The sequence below is a fragment of the Phocoena sinus genome, chromosome 19 (genome assembly GCF_008692025.1).
Source record: "Phocoena sinus isolate mPhoSin1 chromosome 19, mPhoSin1.pri, whole genome shotgun sequence".
NCBI lineage: Eukaryota > Metazoa > Chordata > Mammalia > Artiodactyla > Phocoenidae > Phocoena > Phocoena sinus.
In genome coordinates, this window is record NC_045781.1 from 31,442,549 (window position 1) to 31,463,905 (window position 21,357).

The following is a 21,357-nucleotide window of genomic DNA, read 5'->3' on the forward strand; positions in this document are numbered from 1 at the left end:
CTTTTAGTGCCCAACTTGGGCACTAATTTAAAGAAGACAGTATCAGTTACACTGACAGCCTGCCCCAAATGATGTCAAGATGATTTTTTAGGAGTTAAAAAAAAAATCTTAATTTCCAGAGCACCTTCATTTTAGAGCCTATCATCCAATTCCCACAACAGTTTTTACTGTCACAGTTTCCATTTCACAGATGAGAAAACTGAGACTAAGACTGGGACAAAAAGAAACTAGGACTAGAATTCAGTCCCTTTCCTATTCTACAATAGTTGTGTTCTTTGCATTTGAAAATGGGGAGAGTCTCAGAGAAGTAGCTAGTCTCATTTGGAAGTAAAGATTTGTTTGGGAACTAGAAGAAATGTGGAATCCTCTCGGGAGAAAGCTTCGATATAAAATGTGCCTCTCCTAATTTGGCAGCACACTACAGGTCTGAGTGTAGTATAGTTGAGACTGAATGTTGCAGATTGTTTTTTTTTAGTGGCCAATGAAGCTGGATCATTTTATCTGATGGGTGAAACTAATTTCTGCCATATAGTTGCAAAAACTTTGGCTTCTCAAGTTAAGAGGCTTAACATACTATCTTCCTACCCTCCAGATTGCTTGATAGACTTAATTTCTTTCTTTAAAAAACAAAAATGAAACATTTTTCCCTGATTCAAGTACTGGTTGGTTAGAAATTGGTGAAGTCTGATGTATCTTTCCCCAAATGTAGGATTTTAATGATGTTGCCATACTTAACTTTGCTTCACATGGACATTGTTCTGGTGATTCTGAATCCTTTTGCCTGTACAGATAGAGTGTGGTTTTATGGAATAAGTCATTCCTAGAATACATGCAGTTTCTAAAACTTTGAATCTGTTCATAGACATATTTTAACTCCTACTGCTTGGGCTTCGGTTTTGAAAAGATGGTCAAAGTGTTGGGCTTGGACATAGATCATTAGTCTGAGAAGCTAAAGGATAGTTCTTGTTCAGGTCACTTAGAGAATAGTTATCTTGTATATATTTATGGGGGTTTGGGAGGAGCAAGTCTCCAAGGGTGCATTTTGACTTATCTAAAATATCTTTTGCCTTTTCATGAACATCTACCATGTGACAGGTCTTTCACATACTTATCTCTAATCTTTTTGAGAGTTTGGGAAGGTATTATTCTCCCATTTAGAGATGAGAATGAAGTTCAAAGAAATTAATTTAGAAACTTGCCCAAAGTCACCTAGCCTCCAACTGCTGGCGAAGAATTCAAACCCTGGTCGAGGCAGCCCGTGCTTCTTTCCCTGTTGAAGCCTCTTGCCATGGAGAAAATGACTCTGCTATCTTAAACAGAAAAAGAATGACTTGGAAGCCTATTGGGGGCTCCCAGACTATTGAGGGGTTTGAGAACCAGACAGGCTCCAAGGCAGCATCAGAGGCTAAGACACAGGAAGTACAACAGCCAGTGTTTTAGGGACCAGGATGCCAACACTGCTGCCACAAAGGTCCTAACCATTCCTCCACGTGGGGTCACAGACACTAGGTGTCTGATGGGAGGGTCCAGTTGGCCAAGGTCACATCTTACCCCTCCATCTCCAGAGCAGGAGGCAGGACATTGTATCTTCATTACATTCCCCATAGCAGGAAGTGGTAGGGATACTGGACAGCAGAAGAAAGGATGGTGTCCACCACATAGGGAAGGAGTCAATATATTCCGTAAACAACAAACTATGGATAAATGCTTTTTTGTTGTTTGTTTTTATTAATGTTGCCATTACTAAAGTATACGGGACCAGAACATACAGATCAAAATAATCACCCCAAGTACCAAGCTAGCTACACTGTTCTCTCATTTGTCTGCCTCAGCTGATGCAGACCATAGTTATAGTTCTGCTGGGAATGTTTTCACGTTGAAAGAGGGTGTAGTACATCTGGACTGCTCTTTGGTATGTGAGCTCAAAGGGCTTTTTAAAGTGTATCTCTGCTTAGCAGAGGCACCTACTTCTTAGCCTGTAGAAGTTGATCTGTGGTTAAAACGATTAGAGTTCCCCCTCTGTCTCCAAATGCCACTTTACTGTGAAATTCATCCAGGCATAGAAGACATTGCATGGTAAAGTCTGCTCTTAACCAATTCTTGGTGGCTGGGAATCTTCTAGGAATTTCTTTCAAGTGTTCAGTGGAGGACTTCCTAGGACATTAGAAAGGAAAGATAGAAAAGAATTGCTTGCCTTTTGCCTATGCCCCAACACTCCACAAATAAAAAGTAAGTTTTTACTTATTTGTTCAGGCTTTGAAAGGAATAGCAAGGTGTTTTTTCTAATAGACTGGTGAATATCTTCTCGGCCTTACACTGAGAACTTATGCAAGTTCATTTAACTCTTGAGTAGTCTGAATAGTGCACTCAGAAGCTAATTCAGAAGCCTCACTTTGGAGAACACTCATCCGAATTCAGTATGTTGTGGCCGAGTAGTCAAGAGGCATCTTGGAGCCCTTTTTCCAATCTATCTCCTCACTGCCTTGTCGCATAGAATAAGCAGACCATCACCAGGATCTGAGATCTTACTTGGATTCAGCCCACATTTTCAATGCCTTTCTCCACTATAATCTTTCACCATTGAGCCTTAAAGATAGCAGTTGTCTGATCTGCATGTTTCCTCTGTATTTTCTATTTTCTTCTTATAAGTGCTCAAAATAATTTCTTAAGATCCCACCTCCCCTTTTATGTTAACAATAAAATAATTGTGAAATAATTAAAAGGCAGTAACTAACAAAAGAAGCTGCCAAGGACCTGTGTGATGTTCAAATATCTCAGAATACCTATTAGCTGATTACCCACTATAACCTTCTGTTGTCTCCAGTTTTGAAATCTCTGAGCATGTGGGTGTTTTGAAGTGTACTACATGAAAGAAAGGTGTTTGCCCACACCAGCCTTGGAATCAGAAAATTCCAGGGTCCAAACTTGACTTTTTTAGTAACATGTCCTTGGGCAAGCTGGCTGACTTCTCTGAGCCTTATTTCCTCTTAAGATGGAATATAATACCACCAGCCTCAAGGTGGTTCATGAGAATTAAATGAACTGACAGACGTGAAACTTGGGAAAAATTTGTTGGTGAAGTCACACTCTATTCTGACTCTATGTCAGAATTTTGGTATCTTCCAAGAACTGTAGGCTCTCTCCCTTCATCCAAAAAGCTTAGAATTCTAGCCACCAGGTTAATGGAACACAGCAGGCAGAACCTTGCTAATCTTCTGGGCCCTCTCCCCTCCAGGAAGGCTACGGCATTGGGGACGACGAATACTCCTGTGCATACGATGGCTGCAGGCAGCTGATTTGGTACAACGCCAGAAGTAAGCCTCACCAACACCCCTGCTGGAAAGAAGGTATTCATTCCTCTTCATCATGAATTTGTTAATTAGGTTAAGACATCTGGTTATGATGAGGCGTTTATTATGTTAGGCTTTAAAATCTTTTAATGGAAAAAGAGTAAATGTGAAAAGGGATATTAGCTTTTGTATCCCCTACCATAGATGTGAACCGTACTCCTGATATTCACCTCTGATGGAGCCCTTCCTTTAGCAAAACATTTCAGACTATAAAATTCTTAATTTAGTGGGAAAATGATCATCTTAAAATTAATATGAATTCTAGTTTCCTCTCTGGGTATATGTCTTAAATCAAAGCAGCCGTGGAGATATTGAGGACACTGAAATTGTAATGCCGGTAAAATAAGATTATTTTCAGAGAATTGGCACTATTCAGGGGACACATTCTGGGGCTCTCTAGGGCAGCTTTTAAAGATGAACTGAGTACTGTTAGCCTCAAAAACTTCTGCCCAGCCTCATTTCTCCAGACATCAGGCTCAGGATGCTGCAGGGCCAGGACTCTCAATCAAGGCTCTAGGATTTTAGCAAGAATATATCTTATCAACAGCATGATCTTTTTTGCCCAATCCAGTTTTTTTCTCCAACTGCTTTGCAATATTCAATGCCCTAGACCCATGAAAACATTTATTAATGAAAGATTCAAACAGCATAGTTAGAGCCACAGTTGATTTGTTAAACACTTATACCAAAAAATTTAAGGTGAGTGTTTACCCCCAACTAAATACAGTGAAAACAGGGCTTCCCTGCTTTAGCACCACTGCACCGGAGGGTAGTATTCTCAAGGGGCCTCCTGGTGCACTGCCTTGTTCTGAAGATATAGAGTCATATGGTAGGGAATGGAACCTCCGGAAAAATTTTATTCCCAGCATTGGAGCTAGATGGGGGATATAGCCCAGCTTCTTCTCCAAGCTGCCCTCTCTCTGTTTCCTGCCACAATCAGCATTATAGATGTAAACTGAATTTTCAGGCATGCTAAGAGAGCAGGAATTTGACCCTTGCTGTGAGGGGACAGCTTCTCAATTAACTAATAGTGTGGAAAGGAAAAAACCTGCAAAGCCCACATAAGCCCTCATTTTAAGGGTTTGCAGGTTAAAGGAACATAATACTTCTTCATTTTTTTAAAAAATACTTTTCTGATATTTTTTTGTTGTCGTTATAAATTTATTTATTTATTTTTGTCTGTGTTGGGTCTTCGTTGCTGCGCACAGGCTTTCTCTAGTTGCGGTGAGCGGGGGCTACTCTTTGTTGCAGTGCGCAGCCTTCTCATTGTGGTGGCTCCTCTTGTTGCGGAGCACAGGCTCTAAGCACATGGGCTTCAGTAGTTATGGCTCGCGGGCTCTAGACCACAGACTCAGTAGTTGTGGCACACTGGTTTAGTTGCTCTGCAGCATGTGGGATCTTCCCTGACCAGAGATCGAACCCATGTCCCCTGCATTGGCAGGCGGATTCTTAACCACTGCGCCACCAGGGAAGTCCCAACACTTCTTCATTTAACAAAGCATAAGATAGAGGTACTGTCTGCAAAGACTGTCTTGTTTGTTTTTTAAATGATTTTTTAAAAGATTTCTTAAGTTTATTATAAAATTTGGAAAATAGGGGTAAAAAGCAAAGTGAAACCAAAATCTCATGTAATTCCTCCATCCAGAGATTTCTTTAAAACACAATCTGGTGTGTATATATAGATATGTATTTTTTTATTAATTTACCTTTAAAATTTTTTTTTAATTTTTATTGGAGTATAGTTGATTTACAAGGTTGTGTTAGTTTCAGATGTACAGCAAAGCAAATCAGTTATACATATGCATATATCCACTCTTTTTTAGATTCTTTTCCCATATAGGCCATTAGAGAGTACTGAGTAGAGTTCCCTGTGCTATACAGTAGGTCCTTATTAGTTATCTATTTTATATATAGTAGTGTGTATGTGTCAATCCCAATCTCCCAATTTGTCCCTCGCCCGCCCTTAACCCCTGGTAACCATAAGTTTGTTTTCTACATCTATAACTCTATTTCTGTTTTATAGATAAGTTCATTTGTACCCTTACTTTAGACTCCACATATAAGTGATATCGTGTGATATTTGTCTTTCTCTGTCTGACTTACATCACTCAGTATGACAATCTCTGGGTCCATCCATGTTGCTGCAAATGGCATTATTTCATTCTATTTTATGGCTGAGTAATATTACATTGTATATATGCACCACATCTTTTTTATCCATTCCTCTGTTGATGGACATTTAGGTTGTTTCCATGTCCTGACTATTGTAAATAGAGCTGCAGTGAACATTGGGATGCATGTATCTTCTCAAATTATGGTTTTCTCCTGATATATGCCCAGGAGTGGGATTGCTGGATCATATGGTAGCTCTATTTTTAGTTTTTTAAGGAACCTCCATACCGTTCTTCATAGTGCCTGTACCAATTTACATTCCCACCAAAAGTGTAGGAAGACTCCCTTTTCTCCCCACCCTCTCCAACATTTATTGTTTGTATATTTTTTGATGATGGCCATTCTAACTGGTGTGAGTTCTTACTTCATTGTAGTTTTGATTTGCATTTCTCTAATAATTAGTGATGTTGAGCTTTTTTTTTTTTTTTTTGCGGTACACGGGCCTCTCACTGTTGTGGCCTCTCCCGTTGCGGAGCACAGGCTCCGGACACACAGGCTCAGCGGCCATGGCTCACGGGCCCAGCCACTCCGCGGTATGTGGGATCATCCCGGACCGGGACAGAAACCCGTGTCCCCTGCATTGGCAGGCGGACTCTCAACCACTGTGCCACCAGGGAAGCCCAAAGCATCTTTTCATGTGCTTTTTAGCCATATGTATGTCTTCTTTGGAGAAATGTCTATTTAGATCTTCCACCCATTTTTTAATTGGGTTGTTTTGTTTTTTTGATATTGAGCTGCATGAGCTGTTTGTATATTTCGGAGATTAATCCCTTGTTGGTTGCTTTGTTTGCAAATATTTTCTCCCATTCTGAGGGTTGTCTTTTCATTTTGTTTATGGTTTCCTTTGCTGTGCAAGAGCTTTAAGTTTAATTAGGTCCCATTTGTTTGTTTTTATTTTCATTACTCTAGGAGGTGGATCAAAAAAGATCTTGCTGCGATTTATGTGAAAAAGTGTTCTGCCTATGTTTTCCCCTAAGAGTTTTATAGTATCCGGCATTACATTTAGGTCTTTAATCCATTTTGAGTTTATTTTTGTGTATGGTGTATATTTTTTGTTGTTACACTTACTATGCCTTGAACAGCTTTCCAGGTTATTAAATAACATTGTTTTCAATGGCTTTTCAATATTCCATTATATAATAGTACTATATTAATCAATGCCTCAAGGTTGGAAGTTACATTTTTGCCTTTTAAAATTATTATTATAAAAAAATTATAAACTATTCTGGATTTTCTCAGGATAAATCCTTAGAAGTGAATCTTCTCTGGCAAAGGGTATACAGAATTTCAAGGCTTTTGCCATATATTGCCAGATTTTCCTCCAGTACCACTGAGGGTCCGTTTTTCTTGTCATTACTTTATAATTTCATGTATTTGTCTTTGACAATTTATTTATTTATTTATTTTTATAAACTTATTTTTTATTTATTTATTTTTGGCTGCATTGGGTCTTTTTTGCTGCGTTCGGGCTTTCTCTAGTTGCGGTGAGCGGGGGCTACTCTTCATTGTGGTGCGTGCACTTCTCATTGCGTAGGCTTCCCTGTTGCAGAGCAAAGGCTCTAGGCGTACAGGCTTCAGTAGTTGTGGCACGTGGGCTCTTCCCAAACCAGGGATCGAACCCGTATCCCCTGCGTTGGCAGACAGATTCTTAACCACTGTGCCACCAGGGAAGTCCCTTTGACATTTTAAAAAGTAAAAACTTGGGCTTCCCTGGTGGCGCAGTGGTTGAGAGTCCGCCTGCTGATGCAGGGCACATGGGTTCGTGCCGTGGTCCGGGAGGATCCTACATGCCACGGAGCAGCTGGACCCATGAGCCATGGCCGCTGGGACTGCGCGTCCGGAGTCTGTGCTCCGCGGCGGGAGAGGCCACAGCGGTGAGAGGCCCACGTACCGCAAAAAAAAAAAAAAAGCAAAAACTTTATGAGTGAATATGAATGCTTTAAAAAAAAAACATGTTTGGGGGCAGTTGTTAGGTCAGACAGTTTTGTTTTGTTTTTTTGGCTGTGCCTCACAACTTTCAGGATCTCAGTTCCCAGACCAGGGATTGAACCCTTGCCCTCGGCAGTGAAAGCACAGAGTCCTAACCACTGGACTGCCGGGGAATTCCCTCTCAGAGAGTTTTAACTCTCACCAGAGAGGCAAAAAAGTTCATGATTTTGATCTTACCATATTTTACTGATCCCCAAATGCACATTTTCCCCACATTTTCACATCTTTGAAATTGGGATGCATCTTACAATTGATGACTTTTCATAGATTAATTGGCAGCATTTTCCTCTTAATGGTACATCAAAATATTGATGTAAATGGGTCAGATCAGTTGCAGAAGAAGCAAAAACGATGAATATGTTGACTACAGGGCTATAAAAACAGACTTAATACAGTGACATTAAAACCCTGAGACAGCAGAATCTCCATATCCTAACAGTGTTTCACTTTATCCTCTAGGAGACACAGTAGGATTTCTGTTAGATTTGAATGAAAAGCAAATGATTTTCTTTTTAAATGGCAACCAGCTGCCTCCTGAGAAGCAAGTCTTTTCATCTACTGTGTAAGTACCTTCTCTCAGTCAAAAATTTGAGCAGATGCATGGAATGTACTTTTCTCCAGAAAAATAAAAACAAAAAAACTTTGTCCGTTTATGTAGTCAGTTGTGATGAGAAATCACTGTATTTCAAGTAATTGGAGACCCATTTGATCTTACCTAAAACCCTCCCAGAGTTTGATATAGGAAAGTAAGAGCAGGATGCTCTCTGGTTCACAGTCCTGTCTAGGTTAATAAACAGAATGTCACCCTTCTTTCTGCTTGGGTATGACCTATTTCCATTTTCTGAACACCACTTTGTGTAAGAGCTTTACTTCGTTTTTATGAATTCTCTTGACCTCTGTTCATTTTTATTTGTAGATCTGGATTTTTTGCTGCAGCTAGTTTCATGTCATATCAACAATGTGAGTTCAATTTTGGAGCAAAACCATTCAAATATCCACCATCTGTGAAATTTAGCACTTTTAATGACTACGCCTTCCTAACAGCTGAAGAGAAAATCATTTTGCCTAGGTAAGGAATCTGCAGTCAAAGAGACCACACTGGCCATGGCATAGCCAGTGTTGGGCCTTTATGGTCTTAAAGGTATCTATAACATAATGTTGTAATCCTAGCTCCTGTTCTGGCTCAAAACGCAGGTTTGTAATGAGCCCTTCTGCAGTGTACTTCACCTTGGACTCAGTGTCCCAAGGCTTGAGAGTGGCTCAGTCAGCAGTTTCCAGATGAACTAGAAAATGTCACACAGTGATGACAGCCCTGCAGTGGCAGAGCCTCCATAATATCTCAGGAACAGAAGGGCCACTTGTATCCCAGCTCAGAGATCTGAAATTCATTCTTAGATCTTCCTTTCACCTTGTCTTGGTGCCTGACAGGGATTCTGAACTTCAGATTCCTCTTAGTGGAAGTGTGAAGTAACACCTTTCTCATCTGTCATACCCCATCATTTTTTTTATGTAGCCTGTCTTCTTGGATGCGGCCCATAAATAAGTCTGCCTTCTCACACACGCCCTGAAAGGTACAATCGATCCATCTAAGAGTTCCCCTGGAGGCTGGCCTTGGTTAAAAGTGCTTCAGCATTTAGTTAACCACCCCTGCAGAATTAAACTTTCCAAAAGTCAGATGGCAGTAGGCGCCAACTGTCAGAAAGTCTTCTTTTATGGGCAGCTTCTCTTGGTACCACATCACTTTCATGCCCAAAGTGCAGCCTGCCTTGAATAAAAACAGCAGAGTTACAAGCTCGGGCAGTCCTATAATACACTAGACTTTGTTTTTTGTGACAGTGACACCAAGACAGGAGTTGTTGGAGACTGAGTGGCCTCCTTAATGTGAAGGGGTCCTTTTTTACTCATAGAAATAGTATTCTTTTCTGACTTCAGGGTAGGAGATCATGGTCCTGTTTCTATCTGGCATTTTGTAAATTGTTCTATATTGTAAATCCTCTCTGTCTCTATCTCTTCTTCTATTCATTCTTTTTTTTTCTTCTTAAACTTTTTATTATGGAAAACTTCAGATACACACAAAAGAAAAAAAAGAATAGTACAATAAAGCACCATGTACCCACCTCTCAGCTACAGAAGTCATCCACTCATGACCACCTGCTTCTCTTAGAGTTTTCCCTCATCTCTGTTAATAGCTCCATTGTCATTCCAGTTTCCCTGGCCATAATCCTAGAGTATCCTTGACAAGGCAGGGAATGACTTTCTGCCATTTCCACGACAGATCCCTCAGCAAATCCTGTAGGCTGTGCCTTCAGAATATATCCCAAATCCAACTACTTCTTATCCCTCTCCCTGCTACCACCATGGTTGAAGCCTCCATCATTTTCCACCTGGATTGTTCTTGCCCTGCCCTTAAACTGTAGTCTCCCTGTTCCTGCCTTAACCCCCTTCGGTCTATTCAGCACAGCCTCCAGAATGTTTTTGTTACAACATAAATCAGATCATGCACTTCTGTGCTGAAAAGACTCTAGTGGCTTCCTCTCACTTAAGGTAAAAGCTTAAATCCTCTATATGATTTGTCCCCTCCTCTCCTCCATTACTTCTCTGACCTCCGACCCTCTCCCATATGCTCCTGCTCTTTCAGCCATCCTGGCCTCCTTGCTGCTTCTGAAACATACCAGGTCTACTATTGTAGCCCCAGAGCCTTTGCACTAGAATGTTCTGCTGTCGCAATGCTTCTTGCTACTAGAATGTTCTGATGTGTGTTTTCCAGTACCACTGAGCAGTTAACTCGATTCTGACACTGTCTACCTGGAGATAGCATCAGATCCCACTGGTGAAGGGCTCAGTCCTGCAAAGACTGCCCTTTTCTCCCACTTTAGATGCCAGTCACAAGTCCAGGTTATGACCAAGTGGCTGTAAATTGGAGGCTCCCATGACCTCCTCCTTGGGTTTGATTAATTTGCTAGAGCTGCCACCACAGAACTCAGGAAAGCAGTTTACTTCTTACTAGGTTACCGGTTTATTAGAATAGTATATAACTCAGGAGCAGGCTATCTGTGCATGCCAATCTCCCTGCCTCTCACTTGTTCACGAGCCCTGAAACTCTTTGAACCTTGTCCTTTTCGGTTGGTAGGGAGGCTTCATTACACAGGGCTGGTTCATTAAATCATTGGCCTTTGATGATCGAACTCAGTCTCCAGCCCACTTCCCATCCCAGGAGGTGGGGCAGAGGAGAGAGGAGGGAACTGAAAAGTTCCAACCTTCTAATCACTTGGTTGGTTCCCAGTCCCATCCTTAGGTACCTAACGGGCTTTTTAAAAGCTGCCTCATTAACAGAACAAAAGACCTTTCTAGCTCTCTTAACTTATGAATCATCGAGGGTTTTAGGAATCTGTGCCAGGAATGCAGATGTAAACAAAATATATTTTTTATCATAAATCACAATTTCTCTTCAAGATGCCCGCAAGGATCACTCTCTCACTCCCTTCATGTCTTCACTTAAATGTCATCTTAGTGAGACCTTCCCTAGCTGCCGTATTTAAAATTATAACTCCCTGCCTCTCACATACACACTCCTTATTCTTCTCCCTGCTTTATTTTTCTTCACACTACTCATTAGCATTTAAAATTCTGCCTATCTTTTTAATCTGATTTATTGTCTGTTTTCCCCCCACTGGAGTGTAAACTCTCTGAAGGCAGGGATATTTTTTTAGTCCTCTCTTCACTGCTGAATCTCCAAAGCTTGGAACAGTGCCTGGCACATAATAAGGCCTTATGTGAATTGAACGAATGTTTCCTGTTTCTCTTGGCCATCCATCAGGCTGTACCTTCAGCAGAGCAGTTCTGCATGTCTGCTTTTCCATTCCAAGCTGAGTGAAAGTATAATGCGAGGCTTCTAACCCGAGGTGTCTGGACTTCCAGGGCGACTATGATGAGCTATCATAAACACCTTGAAAATTGTGTGTGTGCATTTTTCTTGGGAAATGCTCTATGCGTTTCCTCAAACTCTTAGAGTGTGTGACTTAAAATGTTAAAATTTGCTGGTAGGGACTTCCCTGGTGGTCCAGTGGGTAAGATTCCGCACTCCCAATGCAGGGTGCCCGGGTTCGATCCCTGGTCAGGGAACTAGATCCTGCACGCATGCTGTAACCAAGAATTCCGAGTGCCGAAACTAAGACCCGGCACAGCCGAGATAGACAAGATAGATAGATAGATGATAGATAGATAGATAAACAAAAAAAATTTTTTTTAATTTGCTGGTAAAATTTAAAAAGCACTGGACTTAGAACCAAAAGACTTAAATTTGATTCCTGAATCTGTTTACTGTGTCTGACCCATACAAATCATTTCCTTGTCTGTGACCTCATGCAAATCATTTCCTGCCCTTTTCTTTGTAAAATGGGAATGACCATGCCTCCTTCATTCTCTATTTTAGAAAATCATTGAAAGATTGAAATGAGATGTCTTGTGTGATAACTTTACTGAACAAAGCTTAGGGAATGCATGGTAGACTCACATGTGCAGAGCATTTCCAAGGCACTTCGTATGCATCACTGCTAACAGGCCCCATTTATTTGTCGACAAAATGAGTTTCAAACTGTGTTTTCTACTCAGGCACAGGCGTCTTGCTCTGTTGAAGCAAGTTAGTATCCGGGAAAACTGCTGCTCCCTGTGTTGCGATGAGGTAGCAGACACACAATTGAAGCCATGTGGACACAGGTAAGAGGGTTTGTTTGGTCATTTCCTCTTTTGTACATTATATTAGACAAAGTTTCATCCTGTTCCTGAATTGCTTTTTACAGTGTTACCAGTTCCATAGCTGTTCATCAAGGTTTATAATATCCGAAGTGGGCTGAATGAGGAATTAGAGTTTGCCAAGTAGTACATGGCTGTCTTCCAGAAAGTACCTGAAATAGAAGAAGCTGCTTGATATGGAAGGCCTGTTTTTGTTTTACTTAATTTACTCAACACTATAGTTTAAACAGTTTTTATTCACAAAATGTAAAAGGTTTAATGCTAATTATGAGCCTCTTGGGAGATCCCTTTTAGTTTTAGAGCCTTCTCATTTACTTATTATTCACCCTCCTAAGCATTGAGATGGCAGCACCTCCCTGCCATCTAACCAAATTTCAGTTGTATGAGACAAGAGCAGCCTGGATCCTATAGAACAGAGTGTCTAAGACATCAGCAAGAGCAGCAAGTAAGACAGTCCCTAAAAAGGCCATCCCAACTAAGGTTAGAAAAGGGAAGAAGAGTTGGGCAGTGTACTGGCCTTGGCCTAGCCCGGGCTTCTGTGATGATTGTATATGAGCAATACCTATGCTGATGTTCCAGGCTAGCTCCCTGTAATTCATCACATCCCATACCCTGCCTTGCTCTTATTCTTGACATAGCTTTAGCTAGCAGGTCGCCTACGGGGCCAGAGCCTGGAGTGATGGACCCCAGTTTGTCTCCCCCAGGTCTGACTCAGCCTGAGCCCCTGACTCTGCCTCTGTACATTTGCCATCTTATGAAATGGGTTGTTATCTAATAGTCTGGTAAGGGACATACATGCAGTGAGTTTATCTCATTTCACCAGTCTCTCTTCTGAAAGAAAGGCACAGTGACCCCAGCTGTGATTATTCCTCTGTATCAACTCTCTAGCCCAGAACGCCTGAGGATCTGGGCTTATTCATCTCTGAGCTTTCTAGCCCTTCTTGGTGGTTTTGTGCACAATAAGGGCTCGTGAAAGAGGGCTGAAATCTATAAACTTAGAACCAGGTATCTTAAGTATGACCACAGTCTCCTTACTAGATATATCCAAAACAGAGTTGGAAGAGGAAATAAAAGAATTATAAGAAAATTTAGCTCCACTTTCAGCAACAACAACAATTTTAGAAGGGTAGAGGTTAAGAAGAGAAATCTGGCTAAATGGAATGACATGAGCCAACCCCTAGAAGAGACTGAAAATCTAAGCATTCCTGTTACCGTAGAAGAAATTGAGATGATTATCAAAGCTACCTTTGCCTCTGCCACTAAAAGCACTAAGCCCACATGGTTTCACAGGTGAATTCTTTCAAACTTTCAGGGAATAGATTCTATTTAAACTTCTCCAGACCACAGAGATAATAGGAAAACTACAATATTCTTTTTACAAAGCCTGCATCGTAATCATATGAAAAGCTGACAAAACACACAAAAAAAGAAAACTTATGTGGGACTTCCCTCGTGGCCCAGTGGTTAAGACTTTGCCTTCCAATGTAGTGGGTGCGGGTTCGATTCCTGGTCCGGAAGCTAAGATCCCACATGCCTCACGGCCAAAAAACCAAAATGTAAGACAGAAGCAATATTGTAACAGATCCAATAAAGACTTTAAAAATGGTCCACATCAAAAAAAATCTTTAAAAAAAAAGGAAAGAAAACTTATGAACATAAACCTAAAAATCCCAAATAAATTATTACCAAATAGGACCCAGCAACACAACCAAGGGGGCTTATTTCAGGAATGCAAGGTTAGTACAATATAGGAAATCAATTCATATAATTTCCCAAATAGGCCGAGGGACAGTGGAGCAAAGAATTAACACTTTCTCCAAAAATGCTGAAAAGGTATTTGTTAAAATTCAGTATCCATCCCAAATGGATGGAATACTGCAAAACAGAAATGGATGTAGGGAATAAAATAGTATAAAATAAGAATGGATGGATACTTCCTTAGCAATATAAAAGATGTATATATCTCAGCCGAACACTAGCATCTTTTTAATGGTGTCACACTGGAAGCATTGCAAGAGACGCTGGAGACAAGACAAGGATGCCTGCTATCACCACTGTGACTTGCATTGTATAAGCTAAAACAGACAAGAAAGAGAAAAGGGATTAAAACTGGAAAAAGGAGCAAAATCATCCTTTGGAGATAATAGATTACATAGGTAGATATCAGGAGAATTGACTAAAAGCCTATTAGAATCATTGTGACAATTGAATAAGCTAGCTGGTTACAAAAAATAACTTAAAACAATAGCTTTCTATATATAAATAACAACTAATTAGAACAAATATTTGAAGGTCCCTTTTACAATAGACAAAAAAAAAGCTTAAGAATACATTCCAAGAAATATATGGTGCCTATCTGAAGAAAACTTTAAACTACCAAGGAATGTAAAGACGACGTGAATAATTGGATCTGGTCTTGGATAGGAAGACCTCTCAGTGTCATAAACGTGACAGTTTTCCCTAAACTCTAAGTTTAATTTGGTCCATATAAAAAGGACAACATGGGGCTTCCCTTGTGGCGCATTGGTTGAGAGTCCGCCTGCCAATGCAGGGAACACGGGTTCGTGCCTCGGTCTGGGAAGATCCCACATGCCGTGGAGCGGCTGGGCCTGCGAGCCATGGCCGCTGAGCCTGCACGTCCGGAGCCTATGCTCTGCAATGGGAGAGGCCACAACAGTGAGAGGCCCGCGTACCGAGAAAAAAAAAAAAAAGGACAACATGGGTTTTTGGGATTTTTTGGTTTTTTTTCTGGAAATAGAAATGCTAACTTAAAAGTTTATGATACTAAGGCAAGAAAATTCTGAAAAAGAAGAGTTATGGAGAGGACCAACCCTACCTACCACATCTTAAAATATATTAAAATAAATGTTAAATTTGCAACAACATGGATGGACCTGGAAGGTATTAGGCTTAGTGAATAAGTCAGACAAAGAAAGACAAATACTGTATGTTATCACTTATATGTGGAATCTAAAATAAAACAAACGAGTGAATATAACAAAACAGAAACAGACTTACAGATACAGAGAACAAACTAGCAGTTACCAGTGGGAAGAGGGCGGGGGCTAGATAGGGGCAGGGGATTAAGAGGTCCGAACTACTATGTATAAAATAAATAAGCTACAAGGATATATTGTCCAGCACAGGGACGATAGCCAATATCTTTTTTTTTTTTTTAATGTATTTATTTATTTATTTTTGGCTGCGTCCGGTCTTAATTGAGGCACGCAGGATCTTTCGTTGTGGTGCACAGGCTTCTCTCTAGTTGTGGCGTGCGGGCACCAGAGTGTGAGGGCTCAGTGGTTGCAGTGCACGCGGGCTTTCTAGTTGTGGGGAGCAGGCTCAGTAGTTGCGGCGCTAGGGCTTAGTTGCCCCGCGGCATGTGGGATCTTAGTTCCCCGACCAGGGATCAAACCTGCGTCCCTTGCACTGGAAGGCAGATTCTTAACCGCTGGACCACAGGGAAGTCCCTAGCTTTAATTGGAGTATAATTTATAAAAAATTTTAATCACTATGTTGTATGCCTGAAACTAATACAATAATGTAAATCAACTATACTTAAAGAAAGGTTGATAGTTTTGCCCCAGTATATGAAAAGAATGACACAACAATGGAACAGAAGCCCAGAAATAGAACTGATTACAAAGAAAAATTTGATAAAAAATTTGACATATGATAAAGGCATCATGTCAAATCTGTGGTGAGAGAAGGACTATTCAGCAAATGATATTGGGATAGATGGCTAGCAGTCTGGGAAAAAATAGCCTTGTATCTCTACCTACATATATACATCTGTATGTATAGGCTGTGTACATACAGACTTTCTGGAAGAATGCACATGAACTTTTAACTTATTCCTCAGAAGAGGAAGATTGAGGATCAGAAATGGAAGAGAGACTTGCTGTTTATATATTTACTTTTTGTTTTAGCCATGTGCGATTATTACCCTTTCAGTTAACATGCTTGTTAACATTTTAGGTGGAGTCAGCAGATCGTCATTCTGACCTTTTGAAGCACTGACCTAACTGGCATTTATGTCTTTCTCCTCAGTGACCTGTGCATGGATTGTGCCTTGCAACTGGAGACCTGCCCATTGTGTCGTAAAGAAATAGTGTCTAGAGTCAGACAGATTTCTCATATTTCATGACACACGAGAAGAGGCATCATGGACTTACTTCTACTCAATTCCAGCCAATGTTGAAAAGAAAAACAAAGAAAAAAAATTTCTCAAATCAGTTGTACGCACATTGAAACTTACAGCCATGGCCAGATTTTATGCTAAAAAATGATAGTTTGTCAAAGACAAAATTCTCCTAGAATCTAACCCAACTTGCCAGCCCTGAGAAATTCCTTTTAAGACCAAGGAAAGCTGAATGCTAACAGCTAGGCCTGCAGTACTTCCATGAGAAACAATAGGAGACAATGCCCTCCTGAGTGCTGAAGCCACACCGGATTTCTCCAGGTTGGGTTCATTTGATTGTTTAACACAGGATGTTTTGTCTCATATTCTAAAGTTTTTATTTTGGGCAAAAGTCATTATGGAGAAGTAAATGACAGCGTTTCTGAGTTAAGCATAACTTCCCATTGGTCAGAGAGCCACCGGTGTGTTAAGCATGGATATTGCAAGACTTGAAGCTATGAAACTAGAATCACACAGGTCAATACTACAAGCAACATGGAGGGCCTGAAAGAAGGTGAAAAGAATGTAGGAAAAAAACCCAAATTTTTGATATTTCAGTGATTCCAAAGAACACTCTAGTTTTTTTTAACTGCAGAAAATTGGTGGTATTTTCACATTCATGGTGTTTTTATCCAATTTCAGTACCCACATTTTGTGAGGAAAAAATGTTTTAACAATGCAGGAGGAATTCTTAAATTAATCGCAATGTTAGACTGGAGAAAATTTGGTATTTAGGGTATTTTTAAGCTACCATCAAATGAGGTCTCTCTGTTTTTTGTTTAAAAAAATTTTTTTTAATCAGTATTGTTTTTGGAAGTAATATACTTTGCAACTCTTGAACCAGTAGTCTCAAAAACTCTTAGAGGTCAGTCTGAGAGCATGTATTCCTATTGTTTAAAATAAATACATGTTTTTGAATAGTAAATTCAATCATGGATTGTTGACTATGTCTTCATCCAAAGTGTTATTCCCTCTCAGGGTCTCTGGTGAAGACCTTCAAGAGTTTGGTTTTTTCTCCCAGAAAATTGGAAGGTAGAATTGTAAATTCATAGAACTTATTTTATAATGGTGTACCTCAGCAGCTGCCTTTCAATTTATGCCAAGTCCTTACTGAGTTTATACTTGAATAGCAAATATGTCTTCTGAGTTTTACAGTGTCTTAAATTCAATGCACATTTTTTTCTTCCTTTCCCACCCTTTCTTGTTTGTAGTTCATTAAATTGTCCTGTTACAGAGCTGATTTCCTTCCTGGCCGTACTTGTTGGGGTGCTGGATTTTTTCCATGTCTTTAGTCTTCCGTAAATTCAAAAAAATATATAAATATATATATATATATATATATATATGTTCTCTTCTTTAGCTTGTGGTGAATACAGTAATTTGCATTGAAGAAATAAAACATTTGTTGCCTTTTTTGACTAAGATTTCACAACTTTCATTGGTGCCTGCTGCTAAGGTTCCAAGATATTATACTCTCAGGTTTATACTTTCCGGGGTAGGACAGAATCAAGTATTAGAATTAAGAAAAAAGGTTAATCACTTATTCATCCAGCAAACCTTTATTGGACACCTAATATGTTCTGGGCACTGCACCTATACGGTATATAAAACAGATCTGTTCGTGGAGCTGACATCTGGTAGTGGGGAGAAAACTATATTTTTCCTTATTGTAATAAATTTTTGGTGCCCTGAAAGAAAATAGGGTGCCTTTGAGAAAGAACAAGGGGAACCTAATTTAGATGAGGGGAAAGGGAGAAAACTCACTGAAAGAGTAATATTAGTAAAAACTTAGAGGAGGGACTTCCCTGGTGTCACAGTGGTTAAGAATCCACCTGCCAGTGCAGGGGACACGGGGTCGAGCCCTGGTCCGGGAAGATTCCACATACCACGGAGCAACTAAGCCCGTGCGCCACAACAAGAGAGGCCACCGCAATGAGAAGCCCGCGCACCGCAACAAAGAGTGGCCCCCGCTCGCTGCAACTAGAGAAAGCCTGTGCGCAGCAAGGAAGACCCAACGCAGCCAAAAATAAATTAATTAAAAATAAATAAAAAGAAATCATAAATCCATTACAAAAAAAAAAAACTTAAAGGAGGAAGTAGGACCTAGGGATATAGCCAGGCAGAGAGACTGAGGACAGGCTTCTAGGACTGGGTAGCTAGGTGAACACATTATAGGCAAAGGCCTTAACTAAGGAGGAAAGGAGCTCAGTAGGCCCCAGGATCAGATGGAAGTCCCTTGAACTAGTTAGGTAGGAACTGAGTGGGTAGAAAAGCATGCTCCAAGGTTGGAGAGGTCAGGGAACTGCTCGTGAAGGCCATGTTCAGGATTTTGTATTTTATCCTAAGTGCCATAGAAAACAAAGTAGTTTAAGCATGTAAGTATGCTTTGATAAATAAGTTTAAAAGATGGCTCTGGCTTCTATCTGGAGAATGGAATTGGAGTGGGGTTGGAAGGGGGGCAGTATAGAGAACAAGCAAAAAATGGAAATAATATGACCAGTGGGGAGACTTTTAATTAGTCCAGCAGAGAGGTAAAAGTGATCTGTAAATTCAGTGGAGAGAGAAAAAAGTAGATGGAAAAATAGGTAATTTGTAGTAATTTCTGCAATGAGTCATTGGGGAAATGACCCCGGGGTTCCAGCCAAAAAGATTTTAATAATTGCTGTGTTTTTTGAATGATATTGATAGAGCAGGATAAAGTCATGGTGTCATTTGCAGAATGCCTGGGAATGATGATTCAATCACAGAAACCAAAACAATTTCATTAGCAGAAAATGCCTTTTGCATGAATTTCAACCATCTTGATTATGTAACCAAGAAAACTAAGATCAGCAGTTTCCAAGATTGTCCATTTTCTTGCTATTTAGTCACATAAAACAATTCTTAATGCCAATCCAAAATGAATGAAGAAAGTATTATTAATGGAAAGTATTTCATATATACAAGTGAATTTTCTATTTTTCTATAAAAAGTCTGCCATTCTGTTTTCAGCAGAAAAACATCATGTTCTGATTTCCAGGAATATTATTTGACAACTCGGGGATTGGGACCATACATAACTTGATGGTTAGGCTCTTAGGAGTGGGGCGGACCCAGGTTCCAACCCCGCTATGCCGCATTACCTGTATGCAAGTACTTCTAGGCCTTAGTTTCCTAATATGTAAAATGGTGATAATACTTTTTAGAGTTTTGGGGGATTTTCTCATAGGGTTTCAAGTATTTTAAAAGGAAACAATGTGTTTTTAAATGTGTATCACAGTATCTGGCACATGCCTGAATAGGTGGATACCTATTATTCTTTATTCCCACTTGTTCGTAGAGCCAGAGATGGTGAAGTGGACTAAAGAGGGCCACAAATTCTTTGACATTCCTCCCATCTATAAATGAAATTTCTGCCCCCTCCCCTTAAATCTGGGTGAGCTCTATGTTTGCTTGAACAACTGAATGCAGTGGAAGGGATACTGAGCCAGTTTCTGGTCCCAGGCCATTGAGTGACTGGCAGCTTCCACGTCCCGTCTCTTGAAATATTTGCTCTTGGACCTAGCTGCCATGGTGTGAGAAAACCCAAGCATCCATGGGAAGACCTATGTGGAGAGGAACGGTGACCACCTCCCACCTCCCAGGTCCTCTGTTCAACGTCCACAACTGAGCTACCCCAGCCAATACTGATTTGCCAGCCACGTGAGTAAGCTTCTTGGAAGAGGCTTCTCTAGCCCCATTCCAGCTACCCTAACTGATGCCAAGTGGAACAGAGACTAGCTGTCCCTACCAAGTCCTGTCCAAATTGCAGACTAGAGAGCAAAATAATTGAGTTTTTTTAGCCAATAAGTTTTCTGGTGGCTTGTAACAGCATTAGATAACCAGAACAGATGAAATCAAGTTTCCTCCTCTGCTCTGATCCCATATATGTATTAGCAGTAGAACGTGTGGGCAAGTTCATTTAGTCCAGCAGAAGTAAGTGTGGTTTATAGAGAAAGTAGGTCATGAGGAAATTGCTGAGTTTGCCTTGAGCTGTGTGACCAGTGTTTGACTTACAGAACTCAGTCCAGTTATTCAGCAAATCTTTCTGGATGCCTGCCTTCTACTTGGTGGTAAGCAGAGGTAGTACCTCTGAGAATTGATCTCACCCTGGATACAACTGTGTCATGGTAACCATTTTTAGTTCCACATCCCACTGATATCTATTTTATGTCCATTCAAAAATGTCAATTTATTCAGACTGTCCATCTGACCCACAGATCAAACTTAAGCCATACCTAAAATTCCTCTAGACATGTACCAGACATTTGGCCAAAAAATAAACTGCAACCGAAGAGACAATGTCTAGTGATCCAATCAGGAGAAAACAGATCTAGGGTATCCTTTTGCAAAATTCGTCAGTTTTGGAGGGGTACTTTTCCTGGAGCAAAGTCACCTGATGTAGTTGCTCAAAGTGGTTCTGTCAACTTTTATCTTGCCTAATTACCCAAGAAACCAGTTAGTGCCGAATAATCTTTTTGATGTAAATATTATATTTATGATGTAAATTACAAGACCTCCACTTCTTGCGGTGGGGCGATCCTTCCACGAGAGGGAGTAACTGTCTCGCAAATCAGAGGTCTTCATTATCTGGCTCAAAAGCTAAGGGATTGGCTCTCAAAAGATTTTCGATTTACAGTGCTCTTAAAACCCGCTTTAAACGACCTGAAGCTTCATCTTAAATCTTGTAATTCATTCCAAGTTGCAAGTGAGGAAATCAAGGCTCTCTCTGGGCTTGGATTCCTTCCCCTTCAAAATGGGGACGACGTCAGATTTAATCATCCCACAGAGTGAGTATACCTGAGAGAGCCTCTGACCTGCTCAAAGAAGTCCGACTTCCGTTCGCGACCCTCCATCCCTTTCCCTCACTTCCTCTCCCTATCTTTGCCCCGCCCC

The 21,357-nt window shown here is 40.5% G+C and overlaps 1 protein-coding gene across 2 annotated transcripts in view; it reads left to right on the top strand.

The window, feature by feature from the left end:
* Window positions 1-17,863, top strand: part of RSPRY1 (ring finger and SPRY domain containing 1) — a 46,891-nt gene extending 29,028 nt beyond the window's left edge. The window contains exons 11-15 of one of the 2 annotated variants that reach the window (XM_032613801.1): window positions 3,236-3,347; window positions 7,971-8,073; window positions 8,428-8,580; window positions 12,123-12,227; window positions 16,314-17,861. In XM_032613801.1, coding sequence (XP_032469692.1) covers window positions 3,236-3,347; window positions 7,971-8,073; window positions 8,428-8,580; window positions 12,123-12,227; window positions 16,314-16,410 — 570 coding nt within the window. In that variant the 3' untranslated portion in view covers window positions 16,411-17,861. Of the gene's footprint in view, window positions 1-3,235; window positions 3,348-7,970; window positions 8,074-8,427; window positions 8,581-12,122; window positions 12,228-16,313 lie in introns of both variants that reach the window. The other variant, XM_032613800.1, reaches the window with a different exon arrangement.
* Window positions 17,864-21,357: the final 3,494 nt, after the last annotated feature.